General features: G+C 43.1%; 1 protein-coding gene across 1 annotated transcript in view; it reads right to left on the bottom strand.

The window, feature by feature from the left end:
- The window catches only part of FMR1NB (FMR1 neighbor), a gene marked incomplete at its 5' end in the record, with an annotated part of 34751 nt that extends 22452 nt beyond the window's left edge, over window positions 1-12299 (bottom strand). Inside the window, one exon of the mRNA XM_082376231.1 lies at window positions 11996-12299. Coding sequence (XP_082232357.1) covers window positions 11996-12299 — 304 coding nt within the window. The remainder of the gene's footprint in view (window positions 1-11995) is intronic.
- Window positions 12300-25726: the final 13427 nt, after the last annotated feature.

The raw sequence follows: 25726 nt of genomic DNA, 5'->3' as shown, positions 1-25726 counted from the left end.
GCTAAGAAAGCAAATCTTTAAAAAAAAAAAAAATATATATATATATATATCTATATTTATTTATTTATTTATTTATCTGTATGTGGGATCTTCATTGCAGCATGCGGGATCTTTTAGTTGCAGCATGTGGGATCTAGTTCCCTGACCAGGGATCAAACCCGGGCCCCCTGCATTAACCACTGGGCCACCAGGGAAGTCCCAAGAGAGTAAATCTTAAAAAGTTCTCATAACCAGAAAAAAAAAATTTTGTAACTGTGTATGGTGACAGATGTTAACTAGACTTATTGTGGTGATTTCACAATATACACAAATATCAAGTCATTATGTTGTACACCTGAAACTAATATAATGTTAGATGTCAATTATACCTCAATTAAAAAAAAAGAAAAAGAAAAAATAAAGAACTCTGCAATGCAATGATTTATCACTGTAGCTATATATTTGCAGATATTCATGAAAAGTTCCTTAGGATAAATTCTTAAGGAATGGCTATTGACCTTGGTCACACTACCCTCCAGTAAGGCTGCCCCAAGGTATACATCTACCAGCAGTGAAGGCAGTGCCAATATTCTTGGACCCTCACCTTTTTTGTTGTTTGTCAGTTTGATGGCCAAACTAATGTTACCCCTTGTTTTAATTTGCACCTTTAGTCATCAGTGAACTGATCTCTTTCATATATTTGTTGTGTAATAGAGAACTTAACCCTTAATCTGCCACATATATTGTAAATATTTTTCAAAGTAGTCAGCTACGTTTGTATTTTTTATGGTGTTTTAAGAAATTCAAAAGTTTAAAATGTTTTATGTAATCAAATGTATCAATCTCTTCCATTACTATTTCTGCCTTTCAGGTCATGTTTTAAATGGCATTGTTGATCTTTTAAAGAATGTCACCTGCCATTACAGTAAACAAAGGATGTAGCCGGCCACATCCACCAAGCCATAAGTCAGTGAGCCGCCACAGACGGTGCACCCTGAGCGGATTCAGGATGGAGAAAAGCAGGATACTGGCCCTAGATAGTTAAGATGCATATCAAGGGAATGATTTCAATAAGCCCAGACTCTTGCATCTTCCCATACACAGAAAAGCGCTAAATTCATTAACTTGAGATGTCTGGTTTTTCTTTAATTAGCAGAAATCTTTTGATCTTTGACTATCTGGGTGTTTTTTTGTTTTTGTTTTGTTTTTGCCAAAACTCCTATATCCTGGCTCCTCCCTTACCTCTTTGGAACAGTCCCTCAGAGCTACCTGAGAGGCTGTTTCCTGGGCTTAAGTCCTCAGAAAGTCAGCCAAATAAAACATAATTCTCAAATTTTAGGTTGTGCATATTTTCAGTTGACAGCATTCTACACTCTAATACTTCCTTCTAACACTTTTACAGTTTCACTTTTTATATTTAAATCTTTAATCCACCTCGAAAATATTTTGGAGTATGTTATGAAGTAGGGACACATGTTTTCCAGTTTTCCTAATACCATTTATTAAATCCATCCTTTCCTACTTATGACATCACCATCATATTCTAAGTCCTTAGTCATAGATTTGTTTCTTGACTCTCTATTCTGTTCCACTAATCTATCTGTTCATGCACCAATACCACTGTTATAAATTACCTTGTATTATCATATGTTTTAATAACTGGATCTGGCAATCTTTTCATTAGTCCTCATTATCAAAATTTTATTCTCAACTCTGAAGAATTTTTTAGATGAAACTTAGAATCATTTTGTCAAATCAAAAAATCCTAATAATATTTTTATGGTAATTATGTTCCTTATTTAACAGTCATTCAAAAAACATTTATTGTGTGCCTCATGTACTAGGCATGAATTTACTTTAATGTAGACTCATTTGGAGAGAACTGATAACAGTACAAAATTATCTCACCCAAGAATCTCACTCATTCAAGTCTCTTTTTATCTCCCTGAGTATACATTTATAGTTGCATTCATATAGGCCCTGTACCGTTCTTATTACACTTATTTCCATATGTCAAACATATTTTATTGTTATGTTATGAATATGCTATCATAAGAATATTCACTTATCATTTTTAAATCTCCTTTATATCAATGATAATATTCTCTTTCTTATTTTAATGAGACCAACTTCCATACATAAACACTTGAATGTGTATTCTCAGCCTGTAGGGTACTTTATTATAATATGAACTTATTATATGAATATGAACTTTATTATACATGTTAAATCAAGCTAACTTGTATTATTCAAATGGTCAATATCTTTATTTTTTCTATCAAGGACTAAAATATATGTATCATAGTCTCCCACTACGATTGTAGATTTGTCCATTTCTACTTGAAGTTCTAAAACCATTTTTTAATATATTTCAACACTACGCATAAGTGTTCATTCATTACAGTTTTATCTTCATTGTGTAGTACATATCTTGACAATATCTTGACAAAACCCATTTTTTCCTGTTTGTTTTCTCCTAACCCCTACTCGTTCAATAACTATGTATTTAATGCCTACTATATTCGAGGTTTTGGGGATACATCAGTGAACAAATCAGATAAGATCCCTACCCTCATAAAGCTTACAATATAGTGGAGAAAACAAACAAAAAAGTAAACTAACAAATTAAAAAATTACAAATTGTAATGCATGCTATGAGGAAAGTGGATACCAATACAATATAAGGTAGGGGACCTACTTTAAATAGGGGCTGGCCTCTCTGAGATGATATTTCAGCTTAAAAAAAGAAAAAAGATTAGAAGAAACTGGCCATACAAAGGGCTTGGAAGAGTGCTTCCAGCACAGGGAACAAGAAGGGAGACTAATATTGCCAGCCATACTTTGCCAGATTAGAAGGCTCACTGCCCTACATTATACAGGAAAGGAGCTACAGTTGGAAGCAGCCTTCACAGGACCTGTGTTCCGTACTGCCATTTGCTCACTCAGTGCCCCCCTTGCACAATTGACTGTTCTTGTCAACATGCCATCTGAAGGAAGTATTGGCTGGCAGTAGCACACAGTGACCTGAGTCTCCATACTAGGTTATCTTCTGCATGGGGTGTGCTCTCTGGAGTCCCTCTAGGATGGAGATTCATCTCCAACTCAAAGTACCCTAGCCTCTAGACCCTGCCAGACAGGCTTGGCTTTAGCTGAAGTGAAACACGGGTTGCTGTGACTTCTCTCATTAGTGTCTGGCCTGGCCTTCTTTCTATCTTTCAGAAATCCCTCCAGATTTCTAGCATATCAATAAAGATAGCACCTGGGACTTCCCTGGTGGTCCAGTGGTTAAGCCTCCGTGCTCCCAATGCAGGGGGGCCCAGGTTCGATCCCTGGTCAGGGAACTAGATCCCACATGTGGCAATTAAGAGCCCGCATGCCGCAACTAAAAAGATCCTGCACGCCGCAACGAAGATCCTGCGTGTCGCAACTAAGACCTGGCTCAGCCAAAATAAATAAATAAATAAATAATTTTTAAAATTAACAAAAACAGGATCAAACTACACATTAATTAAAAAAAATGTTTTTAAAAATAAAATAAAAATAGCACCCTTCTTGGTTCTCTGGGTTTTCAACTATTACAGATCTTTTGGTCACTTCGATGGGTACAAAAGAAGGAGGCAACTAAACATTTACTCAGAAAAGCACCATCAGCAGCAGCCTGAACCCAAAGCCTTCTGCATGTTTAACCTGCTCTCTACCACTGGTTTCTTCCCTACTCTGAAAGACAATTATTTATAAATTAACTTGAGCACTATTTCCCAAAGTGTGGCATAAGTACCATCAGCATTACATGCGCTGATTTTAGGTGGAACACAGTTGAATATTTATGGATGTATTTAATTTTCGCTATTTAGGTATTTATTATGAAAAGTGTAGAAAAAATATACATGACTAGTATATCAAAACTACCATGACACCAAACATCATTTACCATATGGCAAACCTTTATAAAATCCCCTTTGACATTCCTGTTCTTTCATTACTGGAAGCAACTGTCCTTTCCTCTCTCCAAAATCTTCCATCAGCCAGTGCCCAGGTCTTTTCAGAGCTTCCTCTTCACCTTATTAAGCTCCAGCCTCTTTCCCCTCCCCCACTGTTATTCATATGCAGAATAATTCCATCCCCTATGCTTCTAATTTGCATCTGTACACTCATTAAGCTCAGCAAATAAAAGACTAGGAGGCAGCATCCCTAAATGGCAGCAAGAAATGGTAAAGAACCAATTATGTTTCCCTGTCACAAAGAATTTTTATTTTTTAATTTCCCTGTTACCAAAAAAAGACTGAAAACCTAACTACATTTCAAAGGAAAAAAAAAAAGCAGACTCAAAGCTGTGGGCTTCATGGGCATGTGACCTATGCAATGTACAGAATGTGGCTCTTAAAACAGTTCCACACTTGGTTTAATGTTCTGCTACCATCTTGAGATTCATAATACATTTTGAACAAGGGATCCCCACATTTTCATTTTGCAAATCATGTTGCCAGTCCTGCTCTGCAGTGAGGTCCCTCAGATGAGGAACTGAATTAAAGGGCGAAGAGACAGAATGCGAACAGTAGCTAACGGTATCAGCTTGAAGAGGATTCTGCTAAGACTTAAGTTGAGGGTCTACCTATGCCGCAGTCTTTTCTGGGCCTTGTCCTCAAATAGACCTGAATTTGCATCTTGGCTCTGCCACATACTGGCTGGTGAACTTGGGCAAATCAGTAAACTTCTCTTTGCCTCAGTTTACTCATCTGCAAAATGGGAATGATATTTATTTTGAAGAATTGTGAGTATTAAATGAAGTCATACACAAAGTGCTTAGTACAATGTAAAATGAGTAAATATTTTATCATATATCTTTCATTTTTTAATTGTTTCTAATTTTAAATTTAATAACATTACTTTGTTTTCACGATATTTATTTTTATAAATAATTCTCTTAATCGCAAATATGCCAGTTTCCCATTTATAACGGTGCTATAGTTTCCTTTTAAAATAAATATATTTATTTAAAAAGTGAGGCAATTTAAAGAAAAATATGAATAACTGATAGCATTAAGATAACAAAGAATTGTGAAGGTGTTATACAAACGACTGAGGCAGGAGAAACACCTGTCTAATGACATCTCCTCAATTTTTAGACAAGATAACTGAAGCCTAAAGAGGCAAAATGCCTCATCAAAAGTCACACAGCAAGTCAGTGGCAGAATCATGACAATTCAGGTCTCTTAACTCCTAGATCAGGGCTCCTCCAACTACACCACATACACAAATGGTTAAAGCAAGACCAAACTTGGTGCCTAGTGTGGTACAAGGCAGTCAATCAGACCTATCTAGGTGCACTGCCTCACTCACTCCCCAAAATAACAGATAAATGAAGTATTAATATAATAATATAGAAACCAGTCACGTGGTTTTTTCCTATGGAGCTAAAGCATTCTGAAAATATTACCTATTAGTCAATCTTTATTTCTCTCTCGTTTTTAATCTCCCCAAAAAGGATGTGCAATAAGGACTGACCCAACAAGTTACAGAGAATTGGTGGAGGAGGTGGGATCAAATTCCTAGTCCTGATCTACTAGTCTCTTCATCCTGTATGCCACTAGTCTATATGCCTTATGCATAAAAGTAACCTTAAAAACAAGGTCTAAAAGACTGTACAACCTGGAGCTCTCCCAGAGCTAATTCAGATCCCTCAACCTCAATTCTCCTTGGTGGCATTAAATCTAAGAGAACTCAGAAGGGTCTATCTAGAAAGAAGGGAAATTTTAGCTCTGGGACCAGATGCCCTGCTTTCACTGCAATACTCCAGGGGCATGGCCAAATTATTTTACCCCTCAGTGTGTATTAGTTTGCTAGGGTCACTGTGAGAAAGCACCATAAACTGGGTGGCTTAAAACAATAGAAATTTATCGCCTCAACAATTCCAGAGGCCAGAAGCCCAAAATCAAGTCCAGAATCAAGATCAACCAATAGGGTTGGTTCCTTCTGAGAACTGTGAGGGAAAGCCTCTCTCCTTGGCTTGTAGATGGCTGTTTTCTCCCTGTGTCTATTCATATAGTCTTTCTACTAACAATGTCTATCTCTGTGTCCAAATTTCCCCTTTTTACAAGGACACCATTCATACTGGACTAGGGCCCACCTCACTTTAACTTGATTACCTCTATAAAGACCTCATCTCCAAATAAGGTCACATTCTGAAGTGCTAGGGGTTAAACGTCCAACATTTTTTGTTGTGGGGGGGACACAAGTCAACCCATACCACAATGAATTTAGTTACATTAATTAAGTTAAATCATTTTAAATACAAAATGATATTTAATCCATCCAGTCACATATTACCTCCTGAGAATCTGGGACATCTGACAACATTAAGAATGAATCATGGATTATTTTAGGAGAAAACATGTTAAACTTATATTGGAAAAAGTCCTCATGGAAATAAAGAAATCACACTGAATAACAGTATTCTCTTTTTATAACAGTTCTACTCAAAATAGGAGTAGAAAATGAAGAACTCACAGACTAAGAAAATAACATGTACAATTTATAGTTTTGTTTCTTAAATTACGTTTTCAGAGAATGAAAAAGCTCTGTTTGTAAGGTTCTCAGCTTTATTTGTAACTAACATTTATAAATACAGTAAAACTAATTCAGAAATACATTGTATTTTAGATGAATAGTAGGAAAAATAAATATGGATAATTCGAAGTAATATGATTTGTGGATGATCATTTAAAAGGCATCTTAAAATGTTTTTCAAAGAGTAGGAATATTTTTCTAACTTATTTAAAATAGTTGATAAAAGAATGCATAACATATACTTTATTTAACACTGAATTTCATCCCCAAGCAGCTGTGACACAGTATATAGTGGTCTCTGTTCATTTTACTTAACAATGCCTCTGCCCAATTTTTGCTTCCTTCTTTGACTGTGGGAGGACCTTGGCTGACGAGATGGAAGACCTCTGGGGATGGCAGGGAGAGAGAAGTCATTGAGATTAGAGGTGGGGATGATGGAAGGTCTTTGGGCTTGAAGCTGGAGCTTGAGGGAGGGAGGGAGGGAGGAATACTATGGGAAAGCCAAGTCCTTTATGTAGAGGAGGAGATAGAATACCATTGTGAGGTAACTGGGAGGGAGGGCAGGCCAAGGGAGGTAAGGTAGAGAAGGCCCTTTTTTGAGAAGGCTATCTTGGAGCTAAGGAGAGAAGGCTGCGGGGAAAGAAAAAGTATTTGAGTGGGGGGCAAGAAAGATCTGGAGGAGGGGGGGCTTCCCAGGTGGCACAGTGGTTGAGAATCTGCCTGCCAATGCAGGGGACACGGGCTCGAGCCCTGGTCTGGGAAGATCCCACATGCCGCGGAGCAACTGGGCCCGTGAGCCACAGCTACTGAGCCTGCACGTCTGGAGCCTGTGCTCCGCAACAAGAGAGGCCGCGATAGTGAGAGGCCCGCGCACCGCGATGAAGAGTGGCCCCAGCTTGCCGCAACTAGAGAAAGCCCTCACAGAAACGAAGACCCAACACAGCCATAAATAAATAAATTAATTAATTAAATTAAAAAAAAAAAAAGATCTGGAGGAGGAGGTGGGAAAGACTTTGAGTGAGGAAAGTGAGGCAGCAAGAGCACTGAGTAGAAGGAGGAAAAGAAGACTTTTGAGGAAGGAGAGAGTAGCTTTGGGTGGTGAGGGAAGAGAAACCTGTGAGTGGGGAGAATGGGGGGCCTTTGGAGGGCTGAAACAGGCATCTGAGAGGGGGGTGAGCAAAGGTCTCAAGGAGGGTAAATAAGAAGGGAAGGGAAGGATTTTGACTGAGGAAGAGAAGGGCTCTGTGAAGGTAGGTTAGAGAGAGGACAATGTGACGTAAGAGAATGAAGGCATTTTAAGAGGGACGTGAGGGGGACTTCCCTGGTTGTGCAGTGGTTAAGACTCCACATTCCCAATGCAGGGGGCCCAGGTTCGATCCCTGGTCCTGGAACTAGATCCCACATGCATGCCACAACTAAGAGTTCACATGCCACAACTAAGGAGCCAGCGAGCCACAACTAAGGAGCCCGCCTGCCGCAACTAAGGAGCCTGCAAGCCACAACTAAGGAGCCCGCCTGCCTCAACTAAGACCCAACACAACCAAATAAATGAATAAATAAATAAATAAATAAAAGGGCGGTGAGGGAGTGAAGACCTTGAGTGAGGGGAGTAAAGGGCTTTGTGAAATAAGGAAGAAAGGCTTTTGAGTGACGGGACAGAAGGCCTGTAAGGTGAGCAAAGGAAAGTCATTGTGGGGACGTGAAGAATGAAAGGACCTTGACTGAAAGTTAAGAAGAACTTTTGGAGTGGTGATGAAGAAAGGAAAGCATTTCTGAGAGTAAGAGAGGAAAGGGATTTGTGAAGTGAGGTGACAGACGGAAGGTCTTTGTGAGCATAGGTAAAGGAGGAAAGTTCTTTGAGTAAGGAGGTGAGAGAGTTTAGTACTATGTGAGGAGAGGGAATTTCCTACTTTGTGAAAGGACTGGAATGAAGGAGGTCTTTCAGGGGACAAGTGAAGAAGGGAAGTCATTTGTGAGGGTAGAGGAGGCAGGGAAGGCAACCATGAAAGAAGGGAAGGCCTCTGTGAGAGGAATTGAGCAAGGAAAGTCCTTGAGAAGGGAGGTGATGGGGAAATGAATTTGAGAGGTGAGGTAAGGAGGGTTAGTAAGGTGAGGTTAGAGGTGGAAGAGCTTTAAGAGAGGAGGTGATGGAGGTCAGCACTTTGAGTGGTGCGGTGAGGGAAATTAGTACTTTGTGATGGGAAACAATAAACAGGCCTTAGGAGAAATGAGGGATGGAAGTCATTCATGAGGGAAAGAGGGCATTTGTGTAAGTTGGTGAGGGGATTTAGTAGTTTGTGAAAGGAGGCTAGGGAAGGAAGACCTTTCAGAGAAGACCTAGTATAAGTAAAGAGACTGAAACACTAATCAAAACCTCCCTAAAAAGAAAAGTCCAGGAGCAGATGGCTTCATTGGTGATTTCTACCAAACATTTAAAGAAGAATGAATACCAATCCTTCTTAAACTCTTCCAAAAAATAGAAGAGGGAACACTTCTTAACTCATTCTACGATGTCAGCATTAATCTGATACCAAAGCCAGACAAAGATACCACAAGAAAACTACAAACCAATATCACATATGAATACAGATACAAAATACTGGCAAACCAAATGCAACAGCATATTAAAAAGAGTATACAAAATGATCAAGTGGGGTTTATCCCAGGAATCCAAGGATGGTTCAACATAAGAAAATCAATGGAACACACCACATTAATAGAATGAAGGAAAAAAACTCACATGATCATCTCAGTTGGTGCAGAGAAAGTATTTGGCAAAATCCAACACCTTTTATGATAAAATCACTCACTCAGCTACGAATAGAAGGGATTTTCCTCAATAGATAAGAAGCATTTATGAAAAATCAACAGCTAACATCATAATCAACAGTGAAAGGCTGAAAGCTTTCCTTCTAAGATCAGGAGCAAGATAAGGATGCCCACTTTTACCACTGCTATTCAACATTGTATTGGAAGTTCTAGCCAGAGCAATTAGAACATAAAATGAAATAAAAGGCATTCAAAATGTAAAGGAAAAATACAACTATCTATTCACAGATCAAATAATTATATATGCAGAATATTTTTTACAGTTCACAACAAAACCTACTAGAGCTAATAAATTCAGCAAGTTGTAGGGTACAAGATCAACACGCAAAAAGCAGTTGTGCTTCTATATACCAGCAATAAACATTCCAAAAAGGAAATTAAGAAAACAATGCCATTTACAATAGCATCCAAAAGAATAAAATTTCTAGTAATAACTTTAACCAAGGAGGTTAAAGACTTGTACAATGAATACTACAAAACACTGCTGAAATAAATTAAAGAAGATATAAATAAATGGGAAGACATGCCATGTTCATGGATTGAAAGACTTAACACTGTTAAGATGGCAATACTGCCCAACATAATCTACAGATTCAATACAATCTCTATAGGGACTTCCCTGGTGGTCCAGTGGCTAAGACTCCGCGCTCCCGATGCAGGGGGCCCGGGTTCAATCCCTGGTCAGGTAACTAGATCCCACATGCCACAACTAAGAGTTTGCATGCTGCAACTAAAAAAATTAAAAAGACCCCACATGCTGCAACTGAAGATCCCGCACATAGCAATGAAGACCCGGCACAAACAAACAAATAAATAAATAAATAGAAAAGTGCTTTAAAAAAATATACAATCTCTATCGAAACTCCAGGGGCCTTTTTGCATAAATGGAAAAGCTAGTCCTCAAATTTATATGGAATTGCAAGAGGCCTTGAATGTTCAAAACAATATGAGTAAGGAACAAAACTGGAGGAATCACATGTCCCAATTTCTCAACTTTCTACAAAGCTATAGTAATCAAAAGAGTATGGTACTGGCATAGGGATGGACACACAGACCAACAGAACAGAACTTAGAGTCCATCAATAAACCCATAGGTCTATGGTCAACTGATTTTCAACAAGGGTGTCAAGACTATTAAATGGGGAATGAATAGTCTCTTCCACAAATGGCACTGAAATAACTGGATATTCACATGCAAAAGAATGACGTTAGACCCCTAACATACGCCATAAACAAAAATTAATACAAAATGGTTCAACAACCTAAATATAAGGACTAAAATCATAAAACCCTTAAAAGAAAACCTAGGCATAAATCTTCATGACTTTGGATTTGGCAATGGATTCTTAGATATGACATGAAAAGCACAAGTGTCAAAAGTAAAAAAAAAAAAAAAAAAAACAGATAAAATTGGACTTCCTCAAAATTGAAAACTTTTGTGCATCAAAAAAGCTATCAAGAAAGTGAAAAGAAAACCTACAGAATGAGAGAAAATATTTACAAATCACATATCCAGAGTATATGAAGAACTCTTACAACTCAATAACAAAACCACAAACAATCCAGTTTAAAATGGTCAAATGATTTGAATAGATATTTCTGCAAAGAACATATACAAATACCCAGAAGCAAATGAAAAGATGCTCAACATCATTAGTCACTACAGAAATACTAATGAAAACCACAATAAGATACCACTTCACTCACACTAGGATGGTGATAGTCAAAAAGAGGGGGTGGTAACAAACACTGGTGAAATGGAGACCCTCATACACTGTCAGTGGGAATATAAAATGGCTCAACCACTCTGGAAAAGTTTGGGACTTCCTCAAACAGTTCAACATGGAATCCCCATATGTCCCCGCAATTCCACTCCTAGGTATATGCCCAAGAGAACTGAAAACATACTGACACAAACATCTGTACATGAACATTCATAACAATATTATAGCCAACAGCTGGAAACAGCCCAAATGCCCATCAATCTGATCAACGGATAAACAAAATGCAGTATATGCATACCACAGAATAGTATTCGGCGGTAAAAACGAATGAAGTACCAATACATATACAACATGCCCAACTCTCAAAACCATTATGCCAAGTAGAATAAGCCAGACACAAGGAAGGACAAATAGTCTATGTTCCCATTTATAAGAAATGTCCAGAACAAATCCAGAGAGACAGAAGTAGACTGGTGGGGGTCAGGGGCTGGGAAATGAGGAATAACTGCATTCTCAGTGGGTGTGGGTTTGAATTCGGGGTGATGAATTGAGATAGAGGTGGTGGCTGCTCAACGTTTAAATATCTAAATGCCACCGCATTGTTCACGACCAAGTAGTTAACTTTAGGTTCCGAGAATTTCACCTCCGTTTTTTAAAAACAGGCGGGAGGTGAGGGGGTAGGGTTTTGTGAGGACAAGTGGGGAGGGAAGGGAGGGAAGGTGCTTCTGAAGGGAGATAAGAAGGGAAGCTGTTTGTCGTCGGACGGGAGGGCAGACGCAGTGGGAGAGACGGATGGCCTTCGCGCTACCGCGCAGAGCCCCGCCCTTCGGCGCCCTCCCCTCACCCTCCCGTCCCCCCGAGGGGCCCTCGCCCGGTGTACCCCGGGCGGCACTCACTGGCACTCAGGTAGTAGTAGTACAGCAGCAGCAGCAGGACCCAGACGCCGAACAAGAGCAGCCCGGAGTGTTTGCGGGCCCACACCTTCACCAGAGAGTGGCGCGTCTCGGCCTGGGTGCCGCGCAGAGACCCCTGCGGGCCCGGCTTAGGCTTGTCCACCGTGATGGCCTGCCACTCGGGGGTACTGCCGCTGGTGGACCACCCCATCGCCAGGTTCTTCTCTTGTCTCCCCGCCCGACAACTGCTCAGCTTGCAGCGCGACCCCTGCAACGCCCGGGTCTTCGACCAGGTCCTCCCCAGCATCAACCGCCCCTCGAAAAGCACGCCTCAGGGTCCCCGCTAAGCTGAGCTGCTGCCGCTCCGTCCGCCGCCCAGTACCCAGAAGCCCCCGGGGCGGTGACGCTTACGTGATACCCCCGGCAGCACGTGCGGCTGTCGTGCCGGGCCCAGGCCCCGCCCCTTCGTAATGGCCGGCTCTAGTGGCTTGTGCCCATGCGCCGCTCAAGGCCTGCACCTTCTAGGGTTTGTCAAACGTTGTCGAATGAATGAACGGGGCCCCCAAGGCCTGAGCCAGTAGCGGGACTGGAATCATACTCCAGCCACGGCCGCTAATTCCTCCTCAAATTCAGTCCTCTGACACCACTGTAGCCTCTACAGTCACCACAGGCAATCACTGCAGCACCGCCAGATAAATGTGGCTTTTTAAATGTAAATTTTCGTTATTTAAAATTAAATGGAATTAAGAAATCGCTTCTTCCTCAGTCCCAGTAACCCCATATCAAGTGCTCAGTAGCCACACATGGCTCAGGCGACCATATCTGACAGGGCGAAAAAGGAGCATCTCCATCACGGCAGAAAGTTGTGATGGGCAGCACTGGACGTGAAGAGTGACGATCGTGAATATGGTAGATGTTCAGTAGGTTGCTACACTGTGGTAGGAGCTCTTAAGGGGAACAAGATGGTATTTGCCTTCGGAGACCTTAAGGTTGAGTCACAAATAAATGAAACAATAGGACAGTATGAGGACAAAGAGTGTGTGAGGAACACAAAAAAGTGACTCAGAACACTTCGATTTGATTCCCATCATTTGTCACCAGTGAATTGGGTGGCCCTAAGTGCCTTCCTTCTGCTGTGCCTTAGTGCAACACGTGTAAAATAAGACAGCATTGTCTCAGAGTCCCCTTTTGACTCTAAAATCTGACCCTTGGGCAAAATCCCATTAACTCGCTTTGTGTGGGCACATCTGCAAAAGCACTTTGTAGATGATGCTGGAACACTTGTTTATCTACCTCCGTCTAGTTTTCAAGGGATGTGAAACGACCCCCTTCAACTGCATTTCCATCTTCTTTCTTACTACATTTTACTCTGGCTTTCCAAATGGTTTTCTACTAATCATATTCTATTGTTCTTTCCAATGTTAATAAGCATTCCATAAGGGGAAGGAGGGAGGAAGTTTTCCTATGTAAATAATTCTGGAAATTTAGCGCACTCCACTCTACCGCCACATCTACGAGCAATTCATAATGCTCTTTAGTTTATTAAAGGAGCTGGCAGGAAAAGAAGCTGCTTTCCTTTCCTTTTATCTTTTCTTAATCTTTTTTTTGGGGGGGAGGGCCTCAGCTTTTCCAAAATTAATTTGACCAGAGGACACCTGTATTAACAGCTTTTGAAATTACTGCCTTCAACTGTGAGGAACAGGAAAGTGTCTGAGATTTTACTGTACTTCTGAGTAACAAGGCAGCCTGCCACAGTTTCGTAAATGCTGGCAGAAGATGCAAGACTACTGGGTCAGAGACAAAGGACAAAAGCTCCCCTAGACATTCAGACACTCGAGAGACCCATGAACAATCGCCTCCCAACAGCAAACTTGTTCATGTCATAGAACCCGTGGAAAATGATCGTATGACCAGGTACCACGCAGCTGCCCTGTGGGCTCAGGGATTAAGCTAGAGCACACGGGTTGGAAACTCGGCTCTCTACCACCTCATGGGTTGTGCTCTCTGAGTCTTCGTTTTCCCTTCTGCAAATTATGGGCTGTGGACATCCTGATTGTGGAGATTCTTTCCAGCTCTGGCTTGCTGTGACTCGCACTTGACTGTAACGTTTGGGGTTGCTGTCAACAGGCAAGGCATGGCAGTTTATGGCAACAATGCAATACTCGTGAGCAATCCACATTATGCCGCTAGAAATACACATTACTAACAAAAACTCAGGGGGACAAAATCTCTAAGATTAAGTCCGAGTACTTCCTGGTTTACAAAACACTAATTCGAGATTGGGGGGCAGGGCACAAAAAGCCATCCACTTTGTAGATTATCAGATGTAGATTTAAATCCTGCCCTGGCTTTCCTCTTTCATCCTATATTTTCAAAGGAACTAAATTTGATACTAGTCAACCTAGAGCTAATTAGGGAGGAAAATCTGTTGCATGGGCATGAATACAAGGACTGCTTCACAAGATGGTACATACCACTGCTCAGAATGTAACTACCATTCTTGTGGAAAATTGAGAATTGACACTTTTTAAAATATCACTACAGGCAGACATGAAAAGATGTTCAACATCAGGTAATCAGGGGAATGCAAATTAGTCAACAATGAGATAATTTATGCTCATCAGATTGGCAAAAATTAATAAATATTCACAAGAATGTACAGAAATGGGAACTCAATCATTGCTGGTGGAGGTGCAAATGGATACAACCACTTAAGACAGCAATTTGACCACAACTTGAAAGGTTAAATATTCACATATTCCGTGACACACAAATTCCACTTTTAGGTATCTATCCTGTCACCCATGTGTACAAAGCAACATGTACAACGGCATTCATTGTTATAATGAAAGCAACATAAAGGATGTCTCAGTAGGGAAATGGAAACAAATTGTTGTTCATTCCTATAATGTATTAATATATAGTACTTAATGATGGTTAGGATCAATCACCTTAGCTGACATAGTAATTCTTTTTTTTGGCGGACCTGCCTAGTGGCATAAGGTGGCAGTTTCAGCTTCTAATTCAGTGGAACCGTTGTTGTGTTCCCTGAAAGAGATACTTCTCTCTTGAATAATAAGCTTCTAAAATAGCAGAAATCAGAGAATGAGAAGCAAAGTGCAAACATTTGTATAAGCATGTCATTAGGCATCATTCTCACCATCACTCCCTTAGTCCTTAGCCCCATGTATTCTGGTTCTGGGACAAACAGTGCCTTATGTTGATTACTGGTCCTGGTTCAGAGTGCACAACACATCCTGCAAGACAGCACCACAAACTTATAGGGTGCTTTCTCCTAGGTGGTGTCATAACTAGGTTTTTAATAGGTGATTTCATTGTTCTAGTAAGCCAACTTCTTTTTTTCCAGCTTTTTTGTGGTATAATTGACAAATAAAATTGTAAGATATTTAAAGTGTACACGTGGTGATTTGATATATACATACATTGTGAAAAGATTCGCACCTTCTAGTTAATTAAGACATTACCTCACAACTCTCTCTTTTTTTGGTGAGAACATTTAAGTTCTACTCTTAGCAAATTTCAATTATGCAATACAGTGTTATCAACTATAGTCACCATGTTATACATTAGAACCTCAGACCTTATTCATCTTACAACTGAAAGTTTACCAACCTCTCCCTGTTTCCCCTACCCACCAGCCCCTGGCAACCACTTTTCTACCCTCTGTTTCTGTTTCGACTCTCCCTGGCTACCAGCAAGTCGGCCCACTGTTCTTGCAGCCACCCTTCCCTTTAATAAGCTCTATCTTCCTTACATTCTGCCTTGTGTCTGGAAATGCTTTTCCAACCCGCGCTCGGACCACGACAGTTAGGTTATAACATCATGAATCCTCTGGTGCTTGAATGGGAAAAATAGAAGTCACAGTTGATTCAGAGAAAGATCTGATCCATGTTTACCGCCTCCTCCACTCACTCTTGCAGGACATCTTTCTGGTGGCTTTTCTTTGTTTACATTGAGTTGAATTTCGTCTGTCACGCAAACATGCTTCCAAACCTCTCATCCACAAGGCGGGAGAGTGGAGAATTTGTTTTCCCCTATCTGGAATTGGCATGGGACACCAAAGTGTCTAGAAAAGTCCCCAATCCTTCAGGGTTTCTGAGGGTGGCTAAAGAGAATAAAATGCCAATCTTGGTGCCTTAAAACAACAAAGGTTTATTGCTTGCTTACACTACCTGCCCGCCACAGGTTGGCAGGGGCACTCTGCTCACTGTCATCACTGAGACCTGGCCTGACAGAGGTGCCACTGCCTTGTCATGCCACCATCTCCACTTGAGCTTCCAAATTGCCGTGGCAGGGAGGCGAGCGCCGAGAATCACAGGGCCCTGGTCTTCAACGCTTTGGCCCAGAAAGGACACCTAGCCATTCTCTTTCCACCTCAACGGCCAAAGGAAGTTACAGGGCCACGCAGCACTCGAGAGAAGCACGTGCCCGGAAGGAAGCGAGAACCAGGAAATTTGGTGACGCCTAGAAACGTCTAACAGCAGCATCATTACAAACAGCTGTCCTTTACTGAGGATGAGCCATGAGCTGGGCACCCTGCTAAGCACGTTACATGCGTCCTCCTTACAGGCCTGAGGTAAGTGTCAATATCTCCATTTTTAGGGGAAACTGAGGTTCAGAGAGATAGATTGTGTGACCTTTTTGAGGCTGCAGGTGGTATTTAAGCTGGGGTCTGAACCTGTATGTCCATTGGCTGGCAGTCCAGTGCTGCCCCTCCTCCCACACACACCTGGCAGGTGAGTCTGGCCCTTCTGCGAATCACTACTGCATCACCTTCGCTACACTGTAGTACCCAATGCCCTTTCCAGAACCCTGTGCTTTGGCACTTCTGATGCCCCTGTCCTGGCAAAAGTGGGAAAAGAGTATTTTGGCAAACTCCTGTTCACCCCTTGCGATCCAATTCTAACCACATCTCTCCATGAAACTTCTCCTGACTTCCTCCTGCAGAATTCATTGTCCCAGGCTCAGCTGCCCTCAGCTCAGATCCCTAGCAGGACACTCATCACAAGCGTTTATTATTATTATCTGTTAACCTTCTTATTTCTTCCATTAGACTGTGGCTCCTTGAACAAGGGAACCATGTCCCATTTCTCTCTGTATTCCCAGGACAGGAGCAGAATAGCTTAAATACAGCCAACATTGGTTATATATACATGCCAGACACGGGTCTAAGTGCTTTACATACACTCACTAATTTCACTCTCATACCATTTCTTTTTTTTTTTTTTTAATAAATTCATTTATTTATTTATTTTTGGCTGAGTTCGGTCTTCGCTGCTGCGCGCGGGTTTTCTCTAGTTGCCATGAGCGGGGGCTACTCTTCGTTGCGGAGCACAGGCTCTAGGCGTGCGGGCTTCAGTAGTTGTGGCACGTGGGCTCAGTAGTTGTGGCTCACGGGCTCTAGAGCACAGGCTCAGTAGTTGTGGCACACGGGCTTAGTTGCTCCGTGGCATGTGGGACCTTCCTGGACCAGGGCTCCAACCCGTGTCCCCTGCATTGGCAGGCGGATTCTTAACCACTGCGCTACCAGAGAAGTCCTCTCATACCATTTCTATAAGGTAGGTACTATTATTAACATCATCTGTTTTTTACGGATGAGGAAATTTAATGTATAGAGTTTAAAAAAGTTGCCCAAAGGCTCATAAGTAGTAAAGAGCTGTGCTGAGATTAGGACTCAGGGAGTGTAAGCCCAGAGCCTAAGCCTGCTTAGCAACTATGCTACTGCTCAAAACTTCTTCCAGCTCATATCTCAGCCCTTTGCTCCTGAACACTTCATGTGTTTTTTTGTTGTTTTTTTTTTTAAAGAACATTCTCTTGGGCTTCCCTGGTGGCGCAGTTGTTAAGAATCCACCTGCCAATGCAGGGAACATGGGTTCAAGCCCTGGTCCGGGAAGATCCCACATGCCGTAGAGCAACTAAACCCGTGCGCCACAACTACTGAGCCTGCGCTGTAGAGCCTGCGAGCCACAACTACTGAGCCCACGTGCCACAACTACTGAAGCCCGCACACCTAGAGCCTGTGCTTCGCAACAAGCGAAGCCACCCCAATGAGAAGCCCGCGCACCACGACGAAGAGTAGCCCCTGCTCGCTGTAAGTAGAGAAAGCCTGTGCGCAGCAACAAAGACCCAATGCAGCCAAAAATAAATAAATAAAATAAATTTATTAAAAAAAAGTTCTTAAAAAAGAACATTTTCTTACGTAATCATAGTACAATTCTCAAAACTGGGAAATTAGCATTGTCCTACTATGTAATCTACTTTATTCATAGCCAAATTTCCCAATAATGTCCCTTATAACAAAAGACAACAAAATTTTCTGGTTCAAGAGCCAATCCCTGATCACATATTGCATTTAACTGTCATGTCTTCTTAGTATCATTTGATTGCAAACAGTTCCTCAGTATTTGTCTTTCATGACCTTGATAGTTGTGACGAGCACAAGCCATTTATTCTGTAAAATGTCCATTTTGTAAGCTTGTCTGATGTTTCCACATGATCAGATTCAGCTTATTAATTTTTTTAGCTGGAACACTACTGAAGTGTGTTGTGCCCTTGTGCATCATATGAGGAAGCACATGTCTATCTGTCCTTGTAATTACCTTTCATGCTAATTTTTCTGTCTGCCAATGTCTTTTTCTTGTGTATCTCCAGCATCAAATGCCAAAGTCTGCCTGACTCATGGTATATGCTTAATAAACATTAGTTGAATGAATAAGTCTCCCTTCCTCTAAAAGAAAGCTATAGGGGTTTCCCTGGTGGCACAGTGGTTAAGAATTTGCCTGCCAATGCAGGGGACACGGGTTCGAGCCCTGGTCCGGGAAGATCCCATGTGCCGCGAAGCAACTAAGCCTGTGAGCCACAACTACTGAGCCTGCACTCTAGAGCCCAGGAGCCACAACTACTGAGCCCACATGCCACAACTACTGAAGCCTGCGCACCTAGAGCCCGTGCTCCGCAACAAGACAAGCCACTGCAATGAGAAACCCGCGCACCGCAACGAAGAGTAGGCCCCGCTCGCCACAACTAGAGAAAGTCTGTGTGCAGCAACAAAGAAAGACCCAATGCAGCCAAAATTAAATAAATTAAATAAATAAAAAAAAGAAAGCTATAACTCAAGCCAAAAATCTGTGAATCATAATGCTAGTTTCTTCACTCTGCTTTTCCCCCACAAGTAATAATCACTAAGTCCCACTGATTCTATGTCCTAAATATCATAGTAATCCCACCTTTCTCCATTCTCACTGCCATTGCACTGGTTCATTATTCTAACATCCTAGCCTCCCTGCCTCCAGTCCTGACCCCTTTCATCTATCTTTGGAAGGTGAGTTAAAGAAAACACCACTATATCATGGAGAATGGGCACAATAATAGGTTTAATTGGGATAATTTACAAGCCCAAGTGTTAGTAAGATGACGTAGGTGGTTTTGAGTTCTGTCAGTATCCCACAGTGAGACCTTTGGGGATGGAAATTGATTGGCTTTTTCAGTGGGGTTTCTGAAGTTGGTGAGGATGGCAAAGAAGACGTTGTGAAACAAGGAGGGTCCTAAATAAGAGTACAAAGTTCATCATGAAAGCTAGAGTTTTCTGAAACCTCTAGTCATGGACTCCAGACCAAGCCATGAGAAAAAGATCCCAGGGCTTAGATGGGGAGTGGTTTAGAGCCCTGTGGCCAGCTCCTACAACTTGCAGTGAGGTATTCAGCCAGAAGTTGGCCACAGTACACACTGCCTAGTCAGTAAATAACCCAAAGCTACGCAGATATCCAACACAATCAGAGGTAAGGAGGCAAGAGTATCTTTGGTAGTGAAACACCCAGCTATCTCTTTGGTAATCTCCCAGGTGAGCCTTAGAAACACCTCTTGATGGGGGAAAATGCATGTAAAATGGTGATGAACTGCGTCCATAATGCCCCCAAGGACAGCCTACTGATTGCACCAGAGGCTGGGCATATATAGCCTGTGCCCACTGGATCTTTGATTACCGAAGAGTTGTGTCGCTACCTGCACGAAGAGGGTCACCCTGTGTCCAAGTGGGAGGCAGTGGAGGCAAGGGAGGCTGTCTTAGCACACAGAAGATCTAGTCCTGGAAGTGGGTGGGAAGCACATAATGTTGCTTTGAGTTGGGTCCAAGTTGGATCCTCTGCATCCATTTAGCATGGACATCACAGGATATGGACACATGAGTGTAGATGGCAAAGGCAAACAGTGGCTGAGGCCACTGCCTGGTAGAAGTGATACCTGAGGCATTGTTTGATAGTGGGATGATGATAAGATCCCTCACAGACAATTGAAGTTGGGGGTGACATATCTAGCTTTGTGATACTTGGCACTATGGTCACTGCCCCAGACAGGTACAGTCTGTCCATATCTGGATTAGGAAAACGGAGAAGTTACTCACTCCTCAGAGCTCTCCTTGCTTCACAGGCTTGGATCTGTCTGTGCCTCACCAGTTGGGGCCTGTGAGCTACCCTCAGGAATGAACCAAACCTGATTTTCTATCCTGGAATGAAAAGCTGCACAGAGACCTGGGCTAACAATTCCTTTACCCAAGGCAGTCTGTTCAGATTAAGGAAGATGGCTTCAGGACAAAGGCGACTTTGTTCATCAGCATAAAAATCACAGAAGTATCCCCCAACTTTCAGAGGAGGTGTGTGGCAAACCCAACGTCAGAGTTGTCTGCCCAGTGGGAAAGGACACCAGATGCCATTCCGAATTTGTGTTTATCTACATTTCTGTGATCCATGCAGTAAAATCTTCTTAGATACTCAGCATGGTCAGTGCAGGTCCAAAAAAGGAGGGAAGTTATTATTATGTAGTATGGCAGCCAGGCAAGTGTGCCACTCCAGTCCGTTGTGAAGAGCACGATTGCCTGACAGCCCCACGGTGATGCCCTGCAGGATCCACCACTGTGTTTGTGCCAAGGCCGTATTTCCTATAGACTACTTGCAGTCAGTAATTGAGCACGGTGGAGGTACTAATGCAGATTCGGCTCAAGAACTCCCCATCTGCCTGCGATACTTGGAACTGCATTATAGTCTAAGATCATTCTTACCCAATTCTCCTTACTTCCTTTTCCTTCATAGATGTCAGATCTGCATCATGGTCTGAAATCTCTATTGACCTTCTCTGGCATGTGGCAAAGGTAGTCCGTCAGAGCCTTCACTCTATGTGTGCTATGTGATTGGAGGAGGTGGGCGGCAACCCTATACCTAGAGAGTGCGTCCAGACTATGGAGGGGCAGGGGGGCTGTGAAGTATATCTGCCAGTGTGAGCCAGTCCTGTCTTTTGCAGTATGACCAAGCTAACCCTGAATTACATGCTTGTGTAGCTGCCACCAAATGCAGGCTCTGGGGGTGCCAGTAGCTTCTTTGTATGTCAGATGACAACCCTTCATGGTGCTCTTGTTACTGTGGTGGGTCTGGATATGGATCCCGTAGGTCAATATGGCTATGATGGCTCACAGGCCCAGATGAGTTTCTCATTGCAGATGCTTTGCTTTTCTCAGGATGTGCTCTTTTCAAGGAGACAAGTGCATATGTGACTTATTAACTGAGCTTGTGGGTGAGTTGTATTTGTTTCTATAGGGTATGACTTTAATAGTCCTGCGTGGCTTAGCGACCTGACTAAAGAGTGAGGCCGTTGGCAGCAGCCCCTGAGTCTATGTAAAGGGATATTTCATTCATTGAGGAGTGGAATGCTTTACTACCAAAAAAGCACTGCACTTCCACCCAATGTGCAGAGCAGCCAGTGCCAGGGGTTGTCAGCATTTATCATCACATAACAAATGGCTTAGCAGTATTCCACTGAACTTGCTCACCTATCAGTGAAACAGGCTTCCTTGTTTGGTACCAAGTCTCAAAGTTGAGGCCCACTCGAGCCAGTAGCTCAGGCAAAGCAGGCAATAGGGCCATCTCAGTACCTACTGGCTGGGCAGCCACGTGTTCTTGCAGTTGGCTTGACCCCCAGTTGGATGTACCATTTCCATTTCGCATTTTTTTTTGGCTTGTTGCACTTTGTCAATTATTAAGCTATTGTATCTCAGTTCCAAACCATCCTTCTACACTCTACTCTATGAGGCTGGGGCTGGGATTCTGCACACCACATTTCTCCTTTGCCAGTGCTGCCTATTAGGGTCTGCCAATAAGAGGCTCTAGAAGGAGACTGGAAGACCATGGTTCTTCACTCTGGCAGGAAGAGTTTGCTCCAGTAGCAGCTGCTGAATCCAATTTCCAGATTCCGACCCCCTCCCCACCCCTCTCAGAACCAGCATTATCACGTCTCCTCAGTGCTCTAAGCCCAGCCACATGGGGGTCTGCCTGCATGTTATCAAGGTACCTGTACCGACCGATAGTGCCCCTTCGCTTGAGATCTGGGTTTTAACTCTGTGGCCCTCGTTTTTGAGCCTTTGGGTTCTCACCATCTCAGCCTCCTCCCTTTGTTCTCCCAGGCCTCAGGATGGTAAATGCTTCCTGCAGAACCCACCTCTGTGGAAACTTAATGCTCCTGTTTTGCATTTTCAGTCCTTTAAGATCTGTTTAACTAATCCCTGTATTAAATTCTCTGTTAAAATCACTGGTGTGATTTCTGTTTTCCCAACTGGACCATCACTGAGACATCCATCTGATGGAACTGATTTCAGTAACAACCCCACTAGCAGGTTGGGAATGTTGGATCTGAGAGTCACACTTTTCCCTTCAGTGAGATAATCTGTCCCCAACAGGGCCAATAATTGTCATTCAAAACGCATGTACCATCCAGTAGTGGTGAGATGACCCACCCCCAATATTGGCAGAGTCTTCTTTTCAAGAGACATCAGATGCGAGACTGGTCACAGATAATTAAAACTCCAAGGGATCAGAATGAGTTGGGGGCGGGCAGAGCCGGTATTGTTTCATTGCTTCTGCGGCTGCTTACTGCGGGGGTCCCCAGTCGAATCTGGCTACCAGTCTGGTGACTTACAGATTCTTGAGTAACATTTCTATGTGCAGGATGTGCTGCCTCTAATACCCGAAGAGGCCAAACAGGCGATAAGGGCTCCTTCTGTGTAGTTAAGTGTCTGAAAGGTCAGCAGTTTTTCCTTATTAGGTTGTGGAATATCTCTTTGGGCTGCTGCTCAGATAGCCCCCAACTTATGCCCTCCAGTGGCCTGGCTCTGATTTCTATCTTCATTCAAGGCCCTGCCACTTGCGCTTAGAGAGCATGCATTATGGTGAAAAGTTTCCTCTGGGGGCCACTATGGAAACTGTCATCAATGGAATGGAATGGGCTTTCCCAACGTATTATTGATATATTGCAGTATTGCTGGGGAAGTTCAACATGCCTGAGGTAGGACAGTAAAAGTGAGCTTCCTGCTCTGCCAAGTGAAAACAAAATAATTTTTTTTTCTTCCTGGAGAAATCTAGAGCAAGGAACATGAGCAATGTCTAGGGCAATTCTGTCCAAGAGTAGTATAATGTGAGCCACACGTGTAATTTTAAATTTCCTAGTAATCACTATATTAAAAACAAGGTAAAAAGAGACAGGTATAACTGATTTTACTAACATGGCTCAGTTAACCCAATAGATCCAAAATATTAACATTTCAGCACTTAAATATAAAAGATAGGTATTTTTTATTCTTTTTCTCAAACTAAGTCTTCAAAATCCGTTGTGCATTCTAAATACACTGAGAATTGCACATCTCAATTCAGACTAGCCTTTGATCGCTCAGCAGCTACATGTGGCTAGTGGCTGAAGTCCCGGACAGTGCAGCTGCCGGCCACATACTGAGTGCCAGTAATGGATGCAGTCAGTTCAGTCACCTATTGGTATATCAAGTGCTTTGAGTGACATGGTGGCCACTATTAAAGCCACAGTGATCTGCAATCAGGGGCCACAGACACTGGATTTACTCACTGGCTACACAGGCTGGGAGTTGGAAGGAAGTAGTACTACCACTCCCTCCTGGCAACGGAATAAGCCTTGCGGGTTGTCTTTCTCACCTACTGGTACTTGATACTGTTTCAGCTGCACAATCCTGGCAGGCTTTGAAAATACAAGAGGCTCTGTAGTCACCAGGAGCGATGGCGATGCCCACACCCACCCAGCAGATCAGGGTACTATGCTGGGTTGAGGGAACCCAGCATGTCTGTACCAATCCTGCAGTCTGACAAAGGGACCATGAGCACGGTCCCATCAAAGGGGCCAATGGCATCTGCAGCAATTGTGCCAAGTCTCTGGGTGTAAGTAAAACCAGTCTCAAATCCTGCCAGAGAAACTTACTGTGGACCCATCGGGTCCAAGAACGACAGCTCCTTGGGCTCCAGTGGCTGGTAGGTCTGCAGAATTCTCCCCGCACCTATGTTCCGGAAGACGTGGACTAGGGCACAAACTCAGCAATCCCTCTGAAGAGGGCAGAGGACTGGCCCCCAGGCCGAGTTTGCTTTTGAAGGGACTCAAATCTGGATTGAAGGGCCCTCTAGCACTCGGGCTAGAAAATCAGTCTCCTGGGTAGCACAGAGGCCTGTGGGGCTGGGGAGTCTCATTCTAGCAGCACTAATATGTGCTTAACTGCTTCACTTCCTCCCCTGCACCCTTCTCCAAGGACACAGGAGGAGGCTTTGGAGACCTGCTGTCCAGGTAGTGGGGAAAACTAACGGCCTTCATCACCCAGGATCTCCTTGCGTCAGCTCTCCATAGGGGTCTCCTTGATGCCCGCTCAAAAATCAGTCATTTTTGTTTCCTGCACCCCTATCTTCTCTCTGCAACCTCTTTAGAGTGAGTCGGGTTATCAGCTGACCACCCTCTTGGTTTTTCCCATCTCTCTCCTTCCTTAGCAATCCCTTTGTTCAAGGCCCAGAGCCAGAACAGTGCTGCCTGAGGGAGGCTCAGAAGGAAGCCTGGAGTGTTCGCCTCCGGCCTTTTCATTTTTGCTGGGTCCTGGGGCAACTTACAGGGCCCCTTATCTCCTCTTCCTCTTTTGGGTGGGGCCTAAATCAGCACCGAAGGATTATCCCATCCCTCATTCCCTGGTAGAAGGAGCAAAGTTAGGGATGTCCTGCTCATGTAAGATCCCATTGGCTTCTCCAGCGTTCTCTGAATTAAGGTCATTTGCTCGCAAGTTATCCCTGACGCCCAGGATTTTCACACCGTCGGTCTATAGTGCCAACGTGCCTCAAAGCAGCTGCGACCTCAGTAGGGAAGTCTCCTCTTTGTGGCTATGTGTCTGATTTCCCCGAGCATCCGATGCAAGCCCAGGGCAGGCACATGTGCTCTCTCCCCATTGGCTGGACTAGCCAATTCATTTGGCAAAAGGAAATCTGGTGGTAAACCTCAAATGCTGGCCATTCAGTGCCACTTACCTCATGGGTGTAGCTTCTTCATCATGTAAGCCGTTCAAGCCTCATGGGACTGCTGTGAGTCTTGTTGGGAGTCCAGTTCCCTGTGTTTTGAAGCCCCTCGGTCTGGACCCCAATCCCTCACCCTCTGCCTAATAAGCCCCTGGGTGGTACACTGCACAGTGCCAGGTTTCATGTCTGAGGTTAGGTTGCATCTACTGTTCCAATGGCACTTGAGACCAAGGGCTCTTTTCTGTCAACTTCTTTTCCCTTAGGGCTCACAGGGCTGACTGACTTGTAGGGAGTGCCAAGGGATGGAACAGTCTCTATCTGCCTCACGTGGAGGACTTTCCAGAGCCTCTGTGGCACATGGTATGGCCCTAGACCAAGGCCGAAA

Source organism: Balaenoptera borealis (assembly GCF_965194805.1).
Source record: "Balaenoptera borealis genome assembly, chromosome: X".
NCBI lineage: Eukaryota > Metazoa > Chordata > Mammalia > Artiodactyla > Balaenopteridae > Balaenoptera > Balaenoptera borealis.
This window is presented reverse-complemented; position numbering and strand designations above follow the sequence as displayed.